The following is a 19,264-nucleotide window of genomic DNA, read 5'->3' as shown; positions in this document are numbered from 1 at the left end:
GGGGGGGGGAGTCACCCGTCCCGCCCTTAATGGGAGGAAGGGATTTGCCCGGAGCGCAAACTCTGGACAAGGCCCAGCCGGTGACCGGGCGCGGCGGGAGGGAGGGATCCAGAGAAAGCCAGCCTAGGCCACAAAGCGGCTGAGCCCCGCGGTCCCCAATCCCCGCCCTTCTCTGGGCCACTGCGGTCCCTTTAAGGGCCAAGAGGTGCGCGGTCTCTTTAAGGCAGGTCCTGGTGGTTTCTGTTTTCTGAAGGAAGTGACGGGGGGTGGGATTGAATGAAAAGTGCTGAACGGAGTCCGGAGCTCAGGAATCGGGGAGGCTGGGGGACACGCACAGGGGGCGCCGTCCGGGACTCGGGGTGCGTGGCTGTACGAGGCCCACGTGAATTCGCAGCACGTCGTGGGGAACCTCCGGATTGAGTCCCCCCTCTAGAAGGGGGAGACTGCCAGGAATCCCCGAAGCGGACCCCCAACTTCGGGCAAACTTTGTAGGCGCGTCTCCCCTCCCCCACGCGGCGTGCCGGGGGCCCCGGGGATGCGGCCCCCTGGCCGCCGCGACGTCCCCTCGGCGCGCCCCGCGCTGCCGCTGCTGCTGCTGCTGCCGCCGCTGCTGCTTGGGGCGCCGCGCGGCGTGGGCGCGGGCAGCGGCGCTCCGGCCGAGCTGCGGGTCCGCGTGAGGCTGCCCGACAGCCAGGTGATCGAGGAGAGTCTGCAGGCGGACAGCGACGCGGACAGCATCAGCCTTGATCTGCGCAAACCCGACGGCACTCTCATCTCCTTCATCGCGGATTTCAAGAAGGTGAGGTACCATCCTGGGTCCTGTCCCACCCACCACGGGGGGCGGGCCAAAGCCTGCGATCTTAGCTGTCTGGCGTCCCAGGCACCCTCAAGCCCGCAGAAGAGAAAGGCAGTGTCAAAAGGGGGGTCATGACTTGCCCAAGGTCACCTCTCTAACTCGCTGCCCACTCAGATCTGGGTCTTTATTCTCGTCTGGGAACTCCTCTGGTTTTTTGTTGCTTGGCTTTGAGTAACCAGGACCCTTCTCAAGCACTGACCAGCTTCTGTGCCCGCTCCCAACTCAGCTGACGCGCCAACAAAAGTTATTGTTAACAAGGCCTCCCTTCTTGCCACAGCCTCTGTGACTAAAGGGGGAAATCCACAGGTGCCATGAGGACCTTGGCTCTCCCTGTTGCTGTGCGGTGTGAAGTTAGATTCCTTTCCTCCGCTGTTCTTGGCAAGGAAGCGCTTTCAAGACCTCCGGCCTTGAGCACCATTCCAGGATCGCTTTCCCTGCAGAACTGTCTGCCCTTGGTCCCTCCCAAGTCTGGTAGCAGCTCTCTCCTCCGTGACCTGAAGGGCTGAAACTCTTGGAGCAAGAGGACCTACGAAGAGATGGGGGAGGGAAGAAAAAGGGGGTTCCCCTCAGTTGGAAAGGATGGTTAGTGTCTCAGTCCATGCCTGACAGGGGCTGGTGAAGTCCACAATTTTGCAGCCCCTTCCCGTCGGTCTCTATTTCTCTGTCTCTGTGTGTGGGTGTGGTGTGGTGGTGTGTCGAGAGAAGGGATGCTAGAGTTATCAGAAAATGGAACTCCAGGGTGCTGAATGGCAGTGACCCAACAACGGAAAACTCTGGAAGAAAAAAAGGTGAATGTCACTCCTGTCATCCCAGGAGCCTAAGACAGGAGGAATACAAGTTCAAGGCTATCCAGGGCTACAGAGTGAGACCTTATTTCATGGTTGGGGGAGGAGAGTTTTCTAATCATCCACTCTCAGCTCTTCCCCCTAAAAGGAGGCCTTGCACCCCTCTGTCTTTGGGGGAGGGACACAAGTGAGGAATATCCAGGACCAAATAGCCATCCCTCCACTCCATTCCTCTTCCCTCCTCTCCCCTCCATTCCAAAACTGGGAGTTATTTGGAGACACTGGGAGGCGGGAGGCAGAGTTCGGGCAGCCAGCTAGGGCTCCTGTGAGACTATCTAGGCATCAGAGGCACTGGGGAGATCCAGTGTTGAGTGGAGTACAGCTAAGCCTGGACTGATGTTCTAGCCCAGGCAGAACAAGTTCTGCTTGCCGGAGGACTTAGCAGAATGGTAGCCCAATGCTTGTCACAGGCCCAAGCTGGGTTCTTAAATGCAAATAGCGCCAATGAGCTAGTGTGTGGAGAAAGGGGAGCTGTTCACTCAGCCCATCCCCTGCTTGCCCAGTTGAACTTTAGGGACATTTTATCTGTGGTGTTCTGGGCAGAATCAATCAGGAGTGGCTATCTAATCTCCCCCTCTAAACCTCTGACCTAAAAGCCATCCACAGAACTTGCTGTTAGTGTCCCACCCACCTGCCCGGTGGCCCTGTGCTGTGACCACCCTGAAGCCTTAAAGAAAGACTTATCCATCTCTAGGCTCAGCAGTCTGATAGCCAAGCTGGGTGGGGCATGAAAGGCTAGGAGCAGAGCAGAGCTTTTCTAGCCTCTGGCTACAAAAGATTGCTATTGCTCTGCTCTGAAAGGCGGCCAGGAAAGAAAGCACCAGAGGCTGGAATGGAGTGGTGGCCTGCCATGGAGGTGGGAGACTGGGGATTGGACTGAGCATGGGGTGGAGGACATCTGGCTGCTCAGATGGACAGAACATTCAGAGTCAATGGCAAGTGCTCCCTTTAATCGCAGTGGTGGCTCAAACCTTCTTCACCCAGCTTTTCCAAAGTTGGCTTTGCAGGTTAGCCTCTGATCCAGAGCTGGCAAATTTCACACCTGTCCCTGACATCTCCAATTTCATGGAGGGGTGGGGCAGTAGAAGACACAGAAAGTAGAAAGCCAGCTGTCAGAGGACTTCTTTGGCCCAGGCTAGGGTGGAGGGGGGTACACAGAGACTAGGGAGGACAGTGTTTAGTCTAGGCCAGCATGTCTCCTCCACTGGCCAGAGCCACTCTGTGCCGGTTCTTCCCACATGTTGCCCATCGCTCAGTTGTCAAGGCTTCTACCCTCAAAACCTTAGTTAGTTCTGCTTAGAAGTAACGATTTTTCCTGTAGAAAGCAGCCCAGAAGTTGTGTTTTGTGCACCATGCCCGATGGGGACTGCTTTAGGAAAAAAAGAGTCCCGAATCTTCTTGGGAATGTGGGTGCTTACAATCTGACCACCATTGAGAGACACAGTATAGAGTGAAGGAGGCGGGTCTGGTTGACCACCCGTGAGCTCATCAAGGAGGTCAACCACCGGCCAGCTGTTTGATCTCTCTAGGCCTTCGTTTCTTCATGTGTAAAATGGGTTAGCATTGGCACCTACCCTGAGGCCTTGGGCAAAGCTGAACATGGAGCAGAGCGCATAGGTATGCCCTCTCTGCTGCTGGTGCTTTGTCAAGTGCTCTGGGAAGGAAGAAGGCCTAAGCTAGCTCCGAGGCTGGCTCACCCCACTTCTCAGCCAGCATCCTCCCTGGTCAGTATGGATTAAAGAGGTTGGAGGGTAAGCAAGAGAAAGTCCACGTGGAACCTAGGGAAGACTAGAGTCTCTTTTTGCCACTTGTCTTCTTCTTGGCTTGAAAGCAAGGTCTCCAAATAAAGCCCAGACTGACCTCGGCCTTGAACTCCCTGTGTGGTCCAGGTTAGTCTGAAACATGTTTTCTCTTTAATTTCTTACACAGTCTCACTATGTGGTGTGACAAAACTTTTCCTGAGGAGATGCTCCACACAGGTCTATTCACCCCAAAGATGGAGTCTGGGACAGATCAATGTACCAATCCCAACAAAGTCCAGCTTGGCAAACCAGTGAGTTTTCTTGAGGTTACTGACAGGCATCTGAATGAACTGTTACTTACAGGAGCAGAAATGACTCAAAACAGATGCATCCATTACCAAGGCCCACTTCCGCCTTGGTGACCACTCACAAAAGCTGGGAACCTGGAGCATCTTTACAGACTGAAGGCAGCTCAGCAGGTTGGAGAGTGTCCTTTCAAGGTGCCTCGATTGTTCTAAACCTCTTTCAAGCAGTTTGCCTGAATTTTGCGTCTTTCACAGAGCTAGGCTGGTCTGAGCATCTTCTCTGAACCTTAGCTTTTATTAATTTACTCTGAAAGGAGGAGCCTAATGAATGGGGTCAGTTTCAGGGACTTCCCGAAGCTCTTTTGAGTTGCTTAACTTTCTGCATCAGGAACTTCCCCACAGGATAGAATGTTTCAATCTCCCAGGAAACTGTTACACAAGTCTAGCCTGGACCTCTTACCTGACTCACAGTCTCAAGTGATAGGATCACAGATGTGAGCCTCCACTAACAACCACCTTCTCCTGGAAGCTGCTGAATCAATGGCTAGCCAGCCCCTCCAGGGCAGCAGTCAACCTTGGATTAAGCAAACCTAGGGCTTCAGAGACACCCTTGAGCAGGAATGGTCTTAGCACTTCCACAACCCCTTCCTAGCCTTCCTTCTTCCCAGATAAGTATCCAGGGTGGAAAGACTGTTCCTCACCTTGCCTGCATCCTGGCCCCGAGGCTGGCAAAGCCATCAGTCATCTGTGGGACACTAGAGCCTGGACCTGGCTGGCAGATCCTATGAGCAGCATGAAATGTCCTGTGTCACATGGTTGTCCTGTGTCACCTGGAGCCCTTCCTCAGGCTAATACCAGGCTTACGGAACTATAGCAGAAAGAATGCCTGCATGCCATGGCTCAGTGTCTTTGAAGAGTCACTTGGGTAGTTTGCAGGTTTTCAACACCAGTACCGACCGACACATCACTGAATCAGGACATCTGAACAGGAAAGCCAGGCAAATGGGGTTCTTTAAGGAATGTCAGGTGAAGGTAGAGGCAGGAAATTGAATGCCAGCCTGGGCTACACGAGATCCATTAAAAGGGGGCCAGGGGTTGTGGATGGGGCTCAGTGGATAGTATTTGCCTATCCTGCAGGAAACCCTGGGTTTCATCATTAACACCTCATGGTTGTCCATATCTGTAATCTAGCATGTGTGAAGTAGAGGCAAGACCATTATTTGCTCAAAGTTATGCTTAGCTATATAGTGAGTTTAGGACCAGCCTGGGTTATATGAGATACACACACACACACACACACACACACACACACACACACTCTGACTCTAATGTGTTAGTGTTGGTTCTAGGTATTGAACCCAGAGCCTCATGCATGCTGCTGCCCAACCTCATACCCTGCTTTCTTCAGCCCCCAATGTACTATAAGCAGCCATTATACTCTGGGCCTAAATCAATGCCCTCCATAGGAACTCTAACTCTTAAATAGATACAGTAAGCAACACTCTTTACACATGTTATCATCCAGGCCTTACATATGTAATCTGACCTGCATGTGTATAGCCACTGAACACAGTGATAGCAAGCATGCTGCCATCCCCGCTCTGGCTGCTTATCTGACAGTCCTCTGAGTTCCCCCCCCCCAACTCTGGTATCTCTGACAAAGCTCTCTGTCCCCCTGATTGAATGTCCAAAAGCAGGGGAAGGAATGAGTCACATCGAAAGCTGCCTGGTTTGGGGATGGCTGCAAGGGGAAGGTGGTGCTGTAAGATATGAAGAAAGTCATGTGTGACTGCATTGGGATAAAGGAGATGTAGAAGAGGAAAGAAAAAGTGAAGAAGAAAAGGATCCTGGGGACCCATGGGCTGGAAGCTAAGAGGGAACACCAACATCAAGAGCCACCTAGTGCCATGGCTCAGCTCAGGGTTACTCCAAGGGGACAAGGATCCAGGGAGATTAGAAACTTGCTTCCTCATCCTGAGTACCAGTGGTAAGTGAAAGCCAGAGGGAAAAAAAAAAAAACATCTGGAAAACATCAGATTCCCTGCCCAGATCAAAGGCAGGGTTCCCCTGGGATGTAGCCAGTGAGGACCTGAAGTATTCACATGGACACTGTCCCAAGAGAATGTCACAGAGGTAGGACAAGAGGAGGAGCTTTTAGGGGTCTTAAATCCTACCCTGTCTGTGTTGGGCCCCCTATGATTTGTGGTGTGGAAGATATGTAATGAGTTGGAAGGGTAGAGGGTAGTAGAAGTGTGTATGTGTGTATGTGCCTGCACATGAGTGCATGTACACACACGTTGTGGGGATACATATGCATGTGTACACTTGCATGTTGGAGGCCAGGATTGCTATCAGGTGTCTTCCCCAATCACTTTCAGCCTTACTAGACCCTTACTAAGTCAGGGTCTCTCACTGAACCTGGAGCGTATGGATTCAGGAAGGCTGGCTGACCAGTGTAGCTTTAAGAACTCTCTCGCTTCTCTTTCTGCCCTGCACTAATATTATAGGTGTGTGCAACGGTGCCCTGTTCTTTACAAGGGTACTGGGGATCTGAACTCAGGTCCTCATGCATAGCAGACAATTTACCAGCTGAACCGTCCCCCAACCTCCTAGAAGTGATTTTGAGGAAGGAGAACTTCTGGAGCACAGAACATCTTCTCAGGAGTTTACAGGAAGTAAAGAGACCAGGCAGTGTATGTGGAACTCTTGGATCCAATTCTAGTCCTTCCTCCATAGCTGATGAAGTCCTCCTTGGGTTGGGGTACAAAGCTTTGCCTGTGGTTCAAGTGTGCTCCATGGCCTATGGCTAGCATCTCCTGTCCCTGATAGAGATGCTATGTCCAGGTATAGTCCTGTTCTGACTCTTGCTGGAAACCACCCCCCCGGAGCCAATGGTGTAGCCTGCTGGAGAGACTGCTGAAAGAAGAAGTGGTGGAGTTTGTTCTTGGACTCCTCAAACTATAGATGAGTAGTGGGTAAGCTCACAGACACTTTCTCCACAGACAGGCAGGCAGGGGACCCAACCTAGAAATGCAGACTACATAGGTGTATGGCATCCTGAATTGAGCAGTCACTCCAAAATCACACATGGCTCAGCTATCTACCTTGCTGCACCATGAAGCACATTTGCCTCCATCCTGCAGATGCTCAGACTGCACTTGGAAGTGACCTTGGTGACAAGGTCTGACAGCTGGTGGCAACCCAAGATTAGCTCCCAGAGATCTTTGTACTGCACTCTAGCTAACTGGACTACTCTAGTTCTCTGAGTGAGTTCCCTTCCAAAAAGATGAAACACGCCATGGAAAGACAGAAGGGGTGTGGAAGAGGCCTTAATGCACAAGAATCGACAAACACTTCTCTATATGCAGTTGGAATGGGCTTTGACGCCCAGACTCGTAACTGCCAGGGGATCCAGGCTTGATTCCTCTGCAGTGCCGTGGGTCATCCTGGGGGGTGAAAAGCCAGGCTAGCTTTGAAAATAGGTCCTGGATATTTCCAGTTATTCTCTGCATCATTTTATTTTATCTTATTTTATTTATTTGCTATTTCCTAGCTATGTGATGCAGCAGGTCACTTAGTATCTCTGGGCCTGGGCTCCACGCCTAGGTTCCATTTCCCTAGGCAGAGTGACAGAGGGGGACTTTGCAGAACAAGGGACCCATGAGAAGTGTAGTTCCAACGCAAGCAGCCAAGCTGGCCCCTCTGCTGCATCTCTCCATCCCCACCATGTAATTACAACATTTTTTTTTACTGGCTAGGGACCATTCTATCACTAGGAGCTTCTGCCCCCTAAACTGGCAAATGTTTACCTACCTATCCTGAGGATTCAGATGAAGGACAGGGGGTGAGGGAGGCTGGAATCTAAGTGAGAGGGAATTATGACACCCCATGTCACGAGCCCTGAGTCAGCTAGACAGTGGGGAGCAGTTGATCCACATAAAGCCTCCCATTGTTCCCTGGGGCAGTCGGGATGGTGGTGACCTTTGGGATTTGGCTGACAGAGCATGAGGGGCTGTTAGGAGGGCTGGGGACTGGCAGTGAGGGCTACTGGTCTTGGTTAATAGTCCTACTAACCCTATAACAAGAAGCCTCTGTCCAGGCCTGGATGAAGTCTGTATATACAGCAGGGGATGCGTTAGTCTCCTGTAGCATCCTGCCTCCGGGTTGATTGCATTTACTCTTACACCTGGGGAAACTAGGCAGCGCTGCAGAGGGGCTCCTGAATCGACCGTTGGGCAGCCTGGGTGGGAAAGGCTCTAGCTCTGCAGTCCCCAGCTCCACCCCAGTGAAGCTGGCCCCTGTCTAATCATGAAGCAGTCCCAGCCAGGAGCAGAGAAATAAATATTTAGATTGGCCCAGCGTGGGCCCCAGAGTCACACGGTCTGGTGATGAGAAGTTAGACAGAGATGGCAGAGCACACTCCCAGGAGGTAGCAAGCCCCAAGTGTCCAGTAGCAAGGGGGCTGGGCTAGCAGAGGTGTGTGGGGGGGTAGGTACTGCTTGTGGAGGCCCTGGAGCAGTGAGTGGCCAGTAGCCTCTGGCCTGGGCTGTGTCACACTTACACACATATGCACATACACACACACACACACCAGAAAGGCAGCTCTGCTCCCTGGGCCCCCTCAGTTTTCATCTGTTCTGTAGTAGAAAGTGTGAGGGCAGTAAGGCCTGATACCCCAGGCAGCTTCTAGAACATGTACCACAGCAGGGCATTGTGAGAGCCCTGAAAGCTTCAGAGCTGGAATCTGGGAGCCTGGGAGGGTAAGGGGAGCCGAGATGTGTGGCTGAAGGGCCTGTGTGAGGAGAGTGGCTGGGCTGTGGGTGAGACAGTGTATGAGCCAGAGCTTGCTGGGCTGGAAGGTGGAGCAGGAGATTCACAGAGGAAGGGGGACACAGGAGACCAAGGAAATGTGGCTGAGATAGAGGGTTTGGGTTGGATGTTTCATTATGGAGAAACTGAGGAAGAGAACTCAGCTGCTCTGTGTGTGTGTGTGTGTGTGTGTGTGTGTGTGTTTGAGTGTGTGTGTATTCGTGCACATGCATGTGTAATGGGAGCCTTTCTGTGTGAAGAGGAGATTGAGAACAACAGTTCTGTGTGGAAGATGGCAGCCTGTGGCCTGTGGTAGGGAAGCCAGAATAAATCTGGGTGCATCAGCTGAGGCTAGATTTGATTTAAGAATAAAGAAAGATCCCAATAACAGTGGCCCAAGAAAGGCAGCGAGTTCCCCTCTCCCCTGACCCAGTCTGAAAGGTGGCTATGGAAAGGCATGCTGCTCCTATCTGGTCCAGGCCTCCCTCTACAGGGTTGTTTCCCTCCCCCGGCAGGAAACACTCCCTGGGCCTCTCTGGGAAAGTGGCCTGGAGGGCCCACACAGGGTGTCTCCTATCGTGGGTGTTTTTCCAGGACAGCTGTCTGCCATCATTTCCTTGTTCCTGTGGAACCCCAGCAAAGCTGAGCCAGAGAAGCCTCTCTCTCTGGGAAACACAGTGGGTCTCACAAAAGGTGGACCTGTGTGGAGAAAGCACAGAGGGGTGGAATATCCATCCCCACAGATGGGAATGGAGGTCTGAGTTTCTACTGCTCGCCTTACTGCTGTATGACTCGTAAAGTCCCTTACTCCTGGATCGCCTTTTAGACCGCAAAATAGATGTTGGCTTAGTGTGCCTGCAGGCGTGTACCCCCTCATGCCCTCCCCCATAGATAAGACTAAGGAGTTAAGGTTTGGAGATTGAGGAGGCAGAATCCATTCACTCAGCCAGTAAATGTGGAGCTTCTGTCCTGTGTTAGCTCCTGGCTACCATATCAGCAGGCTGGAGCCACTTGCCTTTGATCCCAGAGGGCCTGGACAAGTTGTTGCCCAGACAGATGCAGTGTTAAGGACAGTGAGTGGCTTTAGAGTCAGTGAATCCTCTCGGGGGGTGGGGGGTGGGAGTACAGTCAAGTGTCAAGCCGACTTCATACCAGCTCCAGGCTCAAGCCACCAGTGACTCCAGTGACCTTTAAAGTTAAGCCCAGGCTCTTTAGCTGGTTCCTAGACCCTAAATCCTGCCCCCTTGCTGCTTCCTACCCCCACACCCCCTGCTTCCCTCTCCATCTCATTGGGTCCTAGTATATTACCCCCAGCCCCACCCCTCACTGCTCTCAAACCCCCTTCATACTCTTGCTCAGTTGCCTGTGCACGGTTAGGAGCGTCCACCATGGGTAGGGTGCACTGCCATGAGATGTGCTCCCGGCTTGGAGAATGAGTCTGGGAGGGAAGCAAGCTGAGGCCTGCTGTCCTTGTACAGATGAGGCCTATGAGCTGTGGCCTATGAGGGTGGACAGATGGGGGTGGGGCATCCCCACAGAGTAATGGGTTTGCAGGTAGGTTCAGGCGTGACCCAGCACTGCTCATTCTAGAAACTGTGTTTCAGTGTATAAGTAGCATGGGATGCCAACCTCTAGAGGCTTTATAGTGAAAACAGTGATAATTCCTAGAGGGCATTAAATGCTCAGATGCCGGGGGCGGGGTGTGTGGAGTGGGGATGATTGAATTTAATACTGCACTCTGGGTTGGAAAGAGCTGCATTTTTTAAAAAAAGAGATTTGTTGTATTTATGTGAGTACACTATAGCTGTCTTCAGACACACCAGAAGAGGGCCTCGGATCTCATTACAGATGGTTGTAAGCCACCATGTGGTTGCTGGGAATTGAACTCAGGACCTCTGGAAGAGCAGTCAGTGCTCTTTACCACTGAGCCATCTCTCCAGCCCCAGGACCTGTATTCTTTACACTGACTCACTGCCCTCACTGTGGAGAGCCTTCACATCCTCCCTCCACCCCAGCCTCATCCTTACAAGGACAGCTGTTCCCTTACCCATCCTTCGCCTCCATGGTAGTCAGCACAAACTTGAACTCTAGGCCTTTTACCCTGGCACTGAAGCTGATTGTGTGAAGTCAGCCTTCCTCGCCTCAGGAGTCCTTAACGACAGCGGCCCTTGGACTTGGCCGTTCCAGTGGAAGCCTGGCCTCAGGGATTGCCACTCAGCGTTCTCCTGCTGATGCGTGTGGCCTCATGGGGGTCATCTCACCTGCCTGGACCTCCAGTCCATCTTTACCATGTCTCAGGCCTAGAGTAGATGACATCGGGAACAAGGGATTGCAGCGTCAGGAGAAATCAGGGTCCTAGCGTGTGTTCTGAGCTTGGTCAGGTCTTTCATGGCTTATAGAGGTCCCACAAGGCAGTATTGTTGTTGCTGGACTCGTTGGCAGGTGTGGAAACCAAGACTCAGAGACTTCACATAGATTCGTTGGAGGTTACGCATGGCCACTGGCCCACAGCAGCAAGGCCAGGATCTGATGCAGGGAGTTCTGGTTCTTAGCATTCCATCTTAGCTATGTGTCCAAGCCTACCTGTGCGTCAGTTACACACAGGACTTCAGCAGCCCTCCCTAACCCTGCCTGGCCTCTTCTTGTTATATGTCCCAGCATTCCCTTATGGGCTGAAGGTCCCTAGGAGAAAGGACCTTATAAAGGACTCCAGTTTGGGAGTCCCAGCCCAGGCCCTAAGCCCCTATCTCCTGTCAAAAGCTTTTGCCCTGCTGTGCCATCTGTCTTGAGCTTTTGGCAACATCTGGGTGAATCATCCTAGGGGACTCCAGGCAAGGAGAGAGACTGGGATCCAGGTTTCCATCTGGCTTGGATTCAACCAGATCTTAACATCTGGACAGATGTTCTCAAAGGAGTAGAGTTCTTTCACGCTGTCCTATGTGTTCTGGAGCCTTGCTAGTGGGTCAGGCGGGAAGGCCGCAGTCAGGATATGATGCCCACTCCTTTCCTGGAGCCAGCAAAGGACATGTGGCTTTAGGGGAAAACAGGATCAAAAAGAACAGAGAACATGGGCACAAAGGGGTTTTTCATAGGGCGGACAGTGGCCAGGAGATATTTATTTGTATCAGGCTGTTGGTTAGGCGCACAGAGTGAGAACAGGAAGTGCCATGTTCCTAGGCAATTGACCAAGGATTTAGGTATAGTGGCCAAGTGAGGATGATGGGAAGGGACCCAGGTTCTAGTCCTACGTCTGCCATTCACTGGTTCTGTGCACCTGCGCTTCAGTTCATTCATTCATTCATTCATTCATTCATTCCTCCCTCTCAGCTTTACTGCCTTCCTTCTCCCTCCTTCCATTTTGCCTTCGAAACAAAATGTCTCTTTCAAATTGCCTTCAAACTGGCCATCCTTCTGCCTCCACTTCCCAAGTGTTAGGAATACACAGCACCCATTCAGCCTGCTTCTGCAGTTGGACATCAGGGAAATCAGACTAGCTGGTCCAGGAGGCAACTGTACTTTCTGGGGAAAGAGCTCAGCTGTGGGACAGCCTGGACTACCTGGTTAAAATCCTGGCTATATTTCCCCTAAGTCCATGGCCTTGAGCAAGTTACCCAACCCAAGCTGTCATAGAGCTCTGCCTCTGTTGTTGAGATGACCTCTGAGCCCACGATGCAATCTGTTTGAGGCACAGTAACAGCAGTTTCTCTTTCCCAGTTATTGACTTCAGTAACTCTTTGCCCTACACAGTGACAGAGGACTTCCTTCTGTGCCCAGGCAGCAGCTTCTCGTGTTCATAGCATCTGGTGGTTGTCATTGCTATTAGTATCTAATTAAGAAACAGGGAAGGAACTCTAAAACAGGTTTTGTGTCTATCTGTCTGCCTGTCTGTCTGTGTGTCTGTCTGTCTCTGCCTGTGCACACAAGTAGGTATGTATTCATGTATGCACAGATGCACTTGAGCATTCTAATGAATGTGACCATATGTGCATCTGCATGTGTGGAGGAAGGCAGTGGTCAGCCTTTGCTATCATTGATCACCATGTATTTTGAGATAGTCTCTCACTGGGACCTGGTGTGCATGGATTAGACTAGCCAGTAAGTTCCAGGTATCCTCCTGCCTCTACTTCCCAAATGCCAGTATCACAAGTATGTTCCACCACACTTGTTTGTTTTTTATTTGTTTGTTTGGTTTTTTTTTTTTTTAACCTGGTAATTGGACTCAGGTCCTCATGCCTGTGTGACAAGGACTTTATCTATGGAACCATCTCTTCAACACCTCTGGCAGAGCTCTTCCAGCCTCTGGTCTGGTTCTAAATGATGTTCAATGCCTTCCACTCCTTGTAGTGGGTGGAAGGTGTCTCCTCCATTCACTGAACCCCCCGGCAGCCCTGAGCACACTGGATACTTGGTTCCTGTATCACTGAGAAGACAGTGGTATCCAGATAGGATTCCCACAAGGGCCAGAGCTGCAGCTACCAGTGGGGCGGACTTTGGAGCTTACCTGAGGCTCCTCCCAAGTACTGCCTGACTCAGACTCTCAGAGTGGGAGATCTTGTGTGGAACCAACCTGACAGAACTGTGCCTAGCTAGAATGGGATCTGCCACCAGCAGATCACCTGCCAGTGTCCCCTCCAGTGTCCCCTCGGCTGACCTGAGTTGATGGAGGATCAGATGGCCCAGGCTGGCAGGATAAGGAGATGCCAACACGGTGACCCAAGAAGGGATTTCCTGTCTAGAGGAAGTGGTGTTAAGCCTAGCTGACTCACCTTCCTTCCAAGGCTCTGGGATGAGGAGCCTTATGGAACTGTTCTCCCCAGCTGGGCCTCAATTTCTCTTTTCTAGGATATTTCTCTTCACATGCCCATCCCCAGCTATTGCATTTAAAGTAAGTCAGTATATAACGCCATCTCTAGTAAAGGCAGTCAGGGAGTCTCCTTGTAGAGTTACAGTTTTGGTGAAATTTATTAGGAGATTAGGGCAGTGGTGGCTCACACCTTTAATCCCAGCACTCAGGAGGCAGAGGCAGCACATCTCTGAGTTTGAGGCCAGCCTGGTATACATAGTGAGCTCCAGGACAGCCAGGGAGGGCTACATAGAAAAACCTATCTTGGTGCTGGTGAGATGGCTCAGCAGGTAAGAGCACTGACTGCTCTTCTGAAGGTCCTGAGTTCAAATCCCAGCAACCACATGGTGGCTCACAACTACCCCTAATGAAATCTGATGCCCTCTTCTGGTGTGTCTGAAGACTACTACAGTATACTTAATTATAATAATAAATAAATCTTTAAAAAAAAAGAAAAAAGAAAAAAAGAAAAACCTGTCTCAAATAAAACAAAAAGAAAAAGAAAATGGGCTCTTGTTGCAGATCATCCCTGACATTTGCTAGTCACTAAAGCAATGACAATAACTTCTGCTTACAGTGCTGAATACTCTAATTCCCTCCAGGTCATCAGCTCCACCCAAGCGTGCCAGGTACATGAGCTGTCTGTCCCCTGTCACAGTGAGGCTTGGGAAAGCCTGGAGCAGCTGATACATATGGCCTAAAGCCTAACGGCGGAACCATCAGTCCCTCCCTGTATCTAGAATCCTGGGAGAACACTCTGAGCCTGTTCTCCAAACACTTGGACCCTAGCTGTTGTACAGTCAGGCCTTGATGAAGGGGGCTCCTGGTGAGGTACCCCAGGGTACAAATGCAGAGCCATGAACATCCTAGGATTACATCGGCTAGTGTCAGGGCAGAGCTGACATAGGGACCAGGAAGGTTCCCAGGCATGCTTGCTGAACTCAGCCTTCCCCAAGCCCCCAGCAGAAGGGCTCTTCCCAGATGGAGACCTCTTCTGAGATGGACCTACTAACTTCCTTCCTTCCAGCAGAGTTAGGAAGGCAGGCACTGTGGTTGGTGAGATAGAGACTGGGGGAGGGGGGGTATACAGGCAGATATAGCCCAGAGGGTTCTCACTGCAAACAGACTTCGGAAAGGTGCCTGAGGCTCGGCCCTCTCTTCCTGCCCCAGCCTCCCTCATACATACTGTGATTCAGAATAGGAAAGAACCATTGGCCCATTGGTCATGCCATGAGTTACCCTCATAGGGAGAGGGGAAATAGGGAGGGAAGGGGAAAGGTGAGCCACTCCAGTCTTGGAAAGCAGCAACAGCTGCAGCCAGCTGCCTTTGTCCCCACAATCCCTAATGGAGGTGGGGGGCTAGGGGGTCAGGCTGACTGCAGAATGCCCAGGGGTTTTCTGAGGCCCACCTCCAAGAGCTACAGAGTAACAAAGTCGGAGAAAACTCTGGAATGTGTGCTTGTTAAAAAAAAAATGTATGCAGTCCCTCCTCTTCCCATGATGCCCTGATTAAAAGACAGTTGGGTCCCCACCGAGGGGAGGTATCAGTGATAGACAAGAATGAAAAACTGGTACGGGCTTCTTTGAGATTAAGGTCTGTCTGGTCAAAGGGTTCTTTGGAAAGCCACTCCTGCTGGGTAGTTCACTTTGTCAGTTTTCCAGAAAGCTGTGGAAACATTTGAGGTGTGATCTCTGAAGTCACGGGTGTGAATGGAAAAGATAAACAGTTTCTTGGTTATCTGAGGAAGGAGGTGTCTGGAGGGGCAGGCCTGTCCTCTCCAGGGCTGGTCTGGGCCCTTCCCTCCTGCTGCTCTCCATCCTCTTGCCCTTCCCTTTCAGGATGTGAAGATCTTCCGAGCCCTGATCCTGGGGGAGCTGGAGAAGGGGCAGAGTCAGTTCCAGGCACTCTGCTTTGTCACAAGGCTGCACCACAATGAAATCATCCCCAGTGAGGCCATGGCCAAGCTCAGGCAGGTGAGTGCCCACCCCTGGCCAGGCCCTGACCCAGAGCCCCACCCTGTCCTTATTCAAGAAACCTCTTCCCCCCCACCTCCAGCCCATTCCCCCACCCCCACCTTCAACACCCCCATCCTCCCAACCCCCCTCCCCGCTCTTCCTCCCTGCCTTCTCTTAACATTCACACACAGAGAGTCCAGATTCCCTGATTTTTTTCCGGACCAAACTGACTTTGGAGCCCCAGATCTCTCTAATCTGTACTGTGGCCCAACTCTCAGATTACCCCAAGCTACTAATCGAGGTCCCACTCTTTTCTAGGTGGAGATAGAGGTGTAGACTATGAATTGGGATTGAACATCACCTGTCCCCTGTCCCTCATTAGTGACACTGGACAAATGGCCTTGCCTTTGATGCCTCAGTCTCCACATTGAGGACATAGGTTAGAATCAGAACTCATCCATGAAAGTGTGACGGGAAACACTGTATGCTGCCCTTTGACCCACTGACCTGTGGATCCCTCCCTGGAGCTCCGGCTTTCCATAGCTTATCTAAGCTGACCTGTGCTGCAGGCCTGCCTAATGGTGTCTTTCCCTCTGGGGCCCTAACCATTTGTCCACCCTGCTCCGAAAGACTTCATCCCCTGGATTCAGAAAGCATACAACCCCACACTGTCATGTACCCTAGAACAGCCTACCTACCCTATCTCCCAGAACCACCTTGAATTTGCCAGAAAGGCCCAGAGATTTAAGAAGCAGAATCAGAAAGGCTTTAACTGCCCCTAGGGTATTGGCTTCTCGGGTTAGGCTGGGTTGGGCTAGGTTCCCCTCCACTGCCTGAAGAAAAAGAGGGCAATGTATGTGTTCCCACCTTGCACCTACAGAAAAACCCCCGAGCAGTGCGGCAGGCAGAGGAAGAGCGGGGTCTGGAACAGCTACATATGGACATCGCCGTTAACTTCACCCAGGGGGGCCTGCTGAGTCCCCATCTCCGCAATGTATGTGCTGAGGCCACGGATGCCATCTACACCCGCCAGGAGGATGTCCAGTTCTGGACAGAGCGAGGTCAGCTGGGGACTGCCCTTGGGCAGAAGAGGAAGCACGGATCGGGGAGGGGAAAGACCTTGCTGAGTGACTGTTGTATTCAAGAGAGAGAGCTACGGAGTCGCTTCTGGGATGGGCCACATGTTCGCACCCTGTTGCTGTAGCTGGTAGATCTGAACGGCACTAGTAAATGAGAGTATGCAGTCATGAGTGACAGGCATTCCGGGGAAAGGGTGAAACCCCCAAGGTAGGCCGTGATATGTCAGCAAGGCTTCCTGGAGGAGGTGGTGTCCCTGCAGCTAGAATAAGAGGACTCACCAATGACAACTTGTTAGGTTCTATGAAAGACTCTTCACCATTCCTATTACTCCATGTACTGAGGGCACACATGCTCCCGTAGGTAACCCCTCAGAACTCAGAGACACCCTGAGAAGTTCCCGTGGGGCACCTCTCAGAACGCAGCATCTCGCCATCCCTGGTGCCAGCATCTCTCCCAGAGCCCTCAGGACCTCCTCCCACCTCTGCAGGGCCCCTATGCTACTCTGCTGGCCCCTCTCCAGGTCCCTTTGCTAGGACTGTCAGGTCCTCTGTGTACAGGGGTCAGGGAGGGTCAAGCTGCTTGCTCCTGGGCCTTCTGCTCAGCCAGCTGCACACAGAGAAGTCTGCTTCTCACGAGGCAGTGCTGGACTTTATGGTCATTCCCATAACACACCCGTCTCCACACAAACACATCCCAAATGAAGGTACAAGCCTGACATTAGTACCTCAGAAGTGTTCCTTCCCATGGTCGCTAAGCAGAGCCCTGTCACGGCCCCTGTCACATCCCCAGGACTCCGCACGCATGTTCTCCTTATGGCCATACCCACTCTACTCCTGTTGTCCCAGCACTGCTCTGCCTACTCAGGTGCCAATTCCTTTAGGTAGTTTTTTATTTAAAGCATTGGTGGCTGCATGGTCCATTGTAGGCTATGAAGTCAGGTCTGGTTTGGGTCCTGACTCCCCTTTCACTGTACAATCCCAATCACACCAGTAAACTCTGGACCAATTCTGAATCCCTGGTACCAGTAGAGACTCAATGGATGAGGTTGACTGTGATTTACTGTAGCCCATTTGCCTAGCCTCAGGCCCGGGGTTCACCCATGTTCATCCCCAGGGCAGCCTTGGGAGGGGTGGCAGGAGAGTAGACTGTCCTGCTCCCGCCTTCTTCATGCTTGTCTTTTCCCCACAGGTGTGGACAGTTCTGTGTTCGAGACTCTGCCCAAGGCATTAGAACAGGTGGAATTACCTCGTTGTAGACAAGTGGGGGACCGAGGAAAGCCCTGTGCCTGCCACTACAGTCTGAGCCTGGCCTGGTACCCATGCATGCTCAAGTACTGCCACAGCCGTGACCGGCCAGCGCCCTACAAGTGTGGCATCCGAAGCTGCAGGAAAAACTACAGCTTTGACTTCTATGTACCTCAGAGGCAGCTGTGCCTCTGGGATGAGGACCCCTAACTACAGGAGACAAGAGGACCAAGGATGGATGCTTGGGCCCGCAAGCTCTTCGCTGACCACCAGAGGGCGTAGCTACCCAATCTGTGGCCTTAGGTCTCTTCCTGAGCCTCGGGCCCTGAAGCCACGCCCTCATCTGCATGACTGTGAAAGGATGTCACAGCATAGGCAACTTTGAGGCAATCCTGATGCTTACCTGTGCCTATCTTGAGGCGGGGGTGGGGGTGGGCGTGGGGTTGCAGTTCTCCAGACTGGTACCCTCCCCTCTTCCTTTCCCCTGAAATGTCCCACATACGTGGAATCAAAATGCACCGGCCTAGGCTGCTCCTGTGGAACTTGTTCCATAGGCACGGCCCTGTAGCACAACTTCACACCAGCAAGGGAACCACAGAGGGACTCATGCCACCAGCTCTTGTGTCTGGTTACAGTGCCTTCTCTCTACCCTGGGGGCAACCGGAGCAGGGATGCCGCCCCCAAGACCACCACGTGTGCCTTTCCTGAGGCCCCCGTTTGAATACTTCAGCAGGCACGGATTCTTCCTGCCTCTGGACTTTGGCAAGGTTCTGGGACAGGGAGGGAGCATGAAGTACAAGGAAAACTTGAATTCCAGATTTTTAATGCAAAATATTTATCGTTTGTACCAGAAATAAACGTCTTTAAGTTTTCACTCACCTTATGGCTCCAGCTTAGGCTTTCTGAGAGAATTTTGTCCGATGCTGCCACCTAGTGTCAGAAATGTGCCCTTACATAGTTAGTGCCAGTCTGGGCAAAGAAACTTCTAAAGCTCCTGTTGTGTGCTCTGTGAGAGGCTCTGTGCTTAAGAAGATGGAACAAGGGAACTGAGAAGGACAGAATCGTTAAGAGCGCATGCTGCTTTTTACAGAGGACCTAAGTTCAATTCCTTACATTCCACTTCCAGGGCGGGGAGGGTCATGGACACCTGTAACGTCAACATACTGGGGATCTGCCCACCTTTTATGGCCTCCAAGTGCTCTCACACATAAAATAATAAAATAAAATAGAAGCCTTGGAGCTTGAGGATGGCTCAGTGATTAAGAACACTGGCTGCTCCTCCAGAGGTCCCATGTCCCATGCCCAAGAGTCACATGTAAATCTGATTGATGTCCTCTCCTGGCCTCCAAGAGGCCTTGCACGTGTTGGAGCTCATACATGCAAGCAAAACACCAGTGGAAATACAAATAAGTTATATAAATGATGAGGCAAAGGGCTGAAGATGTAGCTCATTTATAGCACATTTGCTCAGGATGAGCTAGGCACAACAGAACAAAAAAGAGAACAGAGAAGCCAGCGAGTAATGGCAAAGCAAAGGTAAAAGCGATCTTAGAACCAGACATCCAGCATCCACATCTAGGCCCT

The 19,264-nt window shown here is 51.9% G+C and overlaps 1 protein-coding gene across 1 annotated transcript; it reads left to right on the top strand.

Annotated features, from left to right (window-relative positions):
* The first annotated feature begins 81 nt into the window (after positions 1–81).
* On the top strand, positions 82–18,559 carry Oaf (out at first homolog). The gene is made up of 4 exons (XM_031344820.1): positions 82–799; positions 15,240–15,374; positions 16,237–16,417; positions 17,625–18,559. The coding sequence occupies exons 1-4, from the start codon at positions 536–538 to the stop codon at positions 17,888–17,890; spliced, it is 846 nt and encodes a 281-aa protein (XP_031200680.1). The 5' UTR covers positions 82–535; the 3' UTR covers positions 17,891–18,559.
* Positions 18,560–19,264: the final 705 nt, after the last annotated feature.

The sequence above is a fragment of the Mastomys coucha genome, unplaced genomic scaffold (genome assembly GCF_008632895.1).
Source record: "Mastomys coucha isolate ucsf_1 unplaced genomic scaffold, UCSF_Mcou_1 pScaffold23, whole genome shotgun sequence".
Taxonomy (NCBI): Eukaryota; Metazoa; Chordata; class Mammalia; order Rodentia; family Muridae; genus Mastomys; species Mastomys coucha.
Note: the sequence above shows the minus strand (reverse complement) of the source record. Positions and strands in the feature narration are given on the sequence as shown.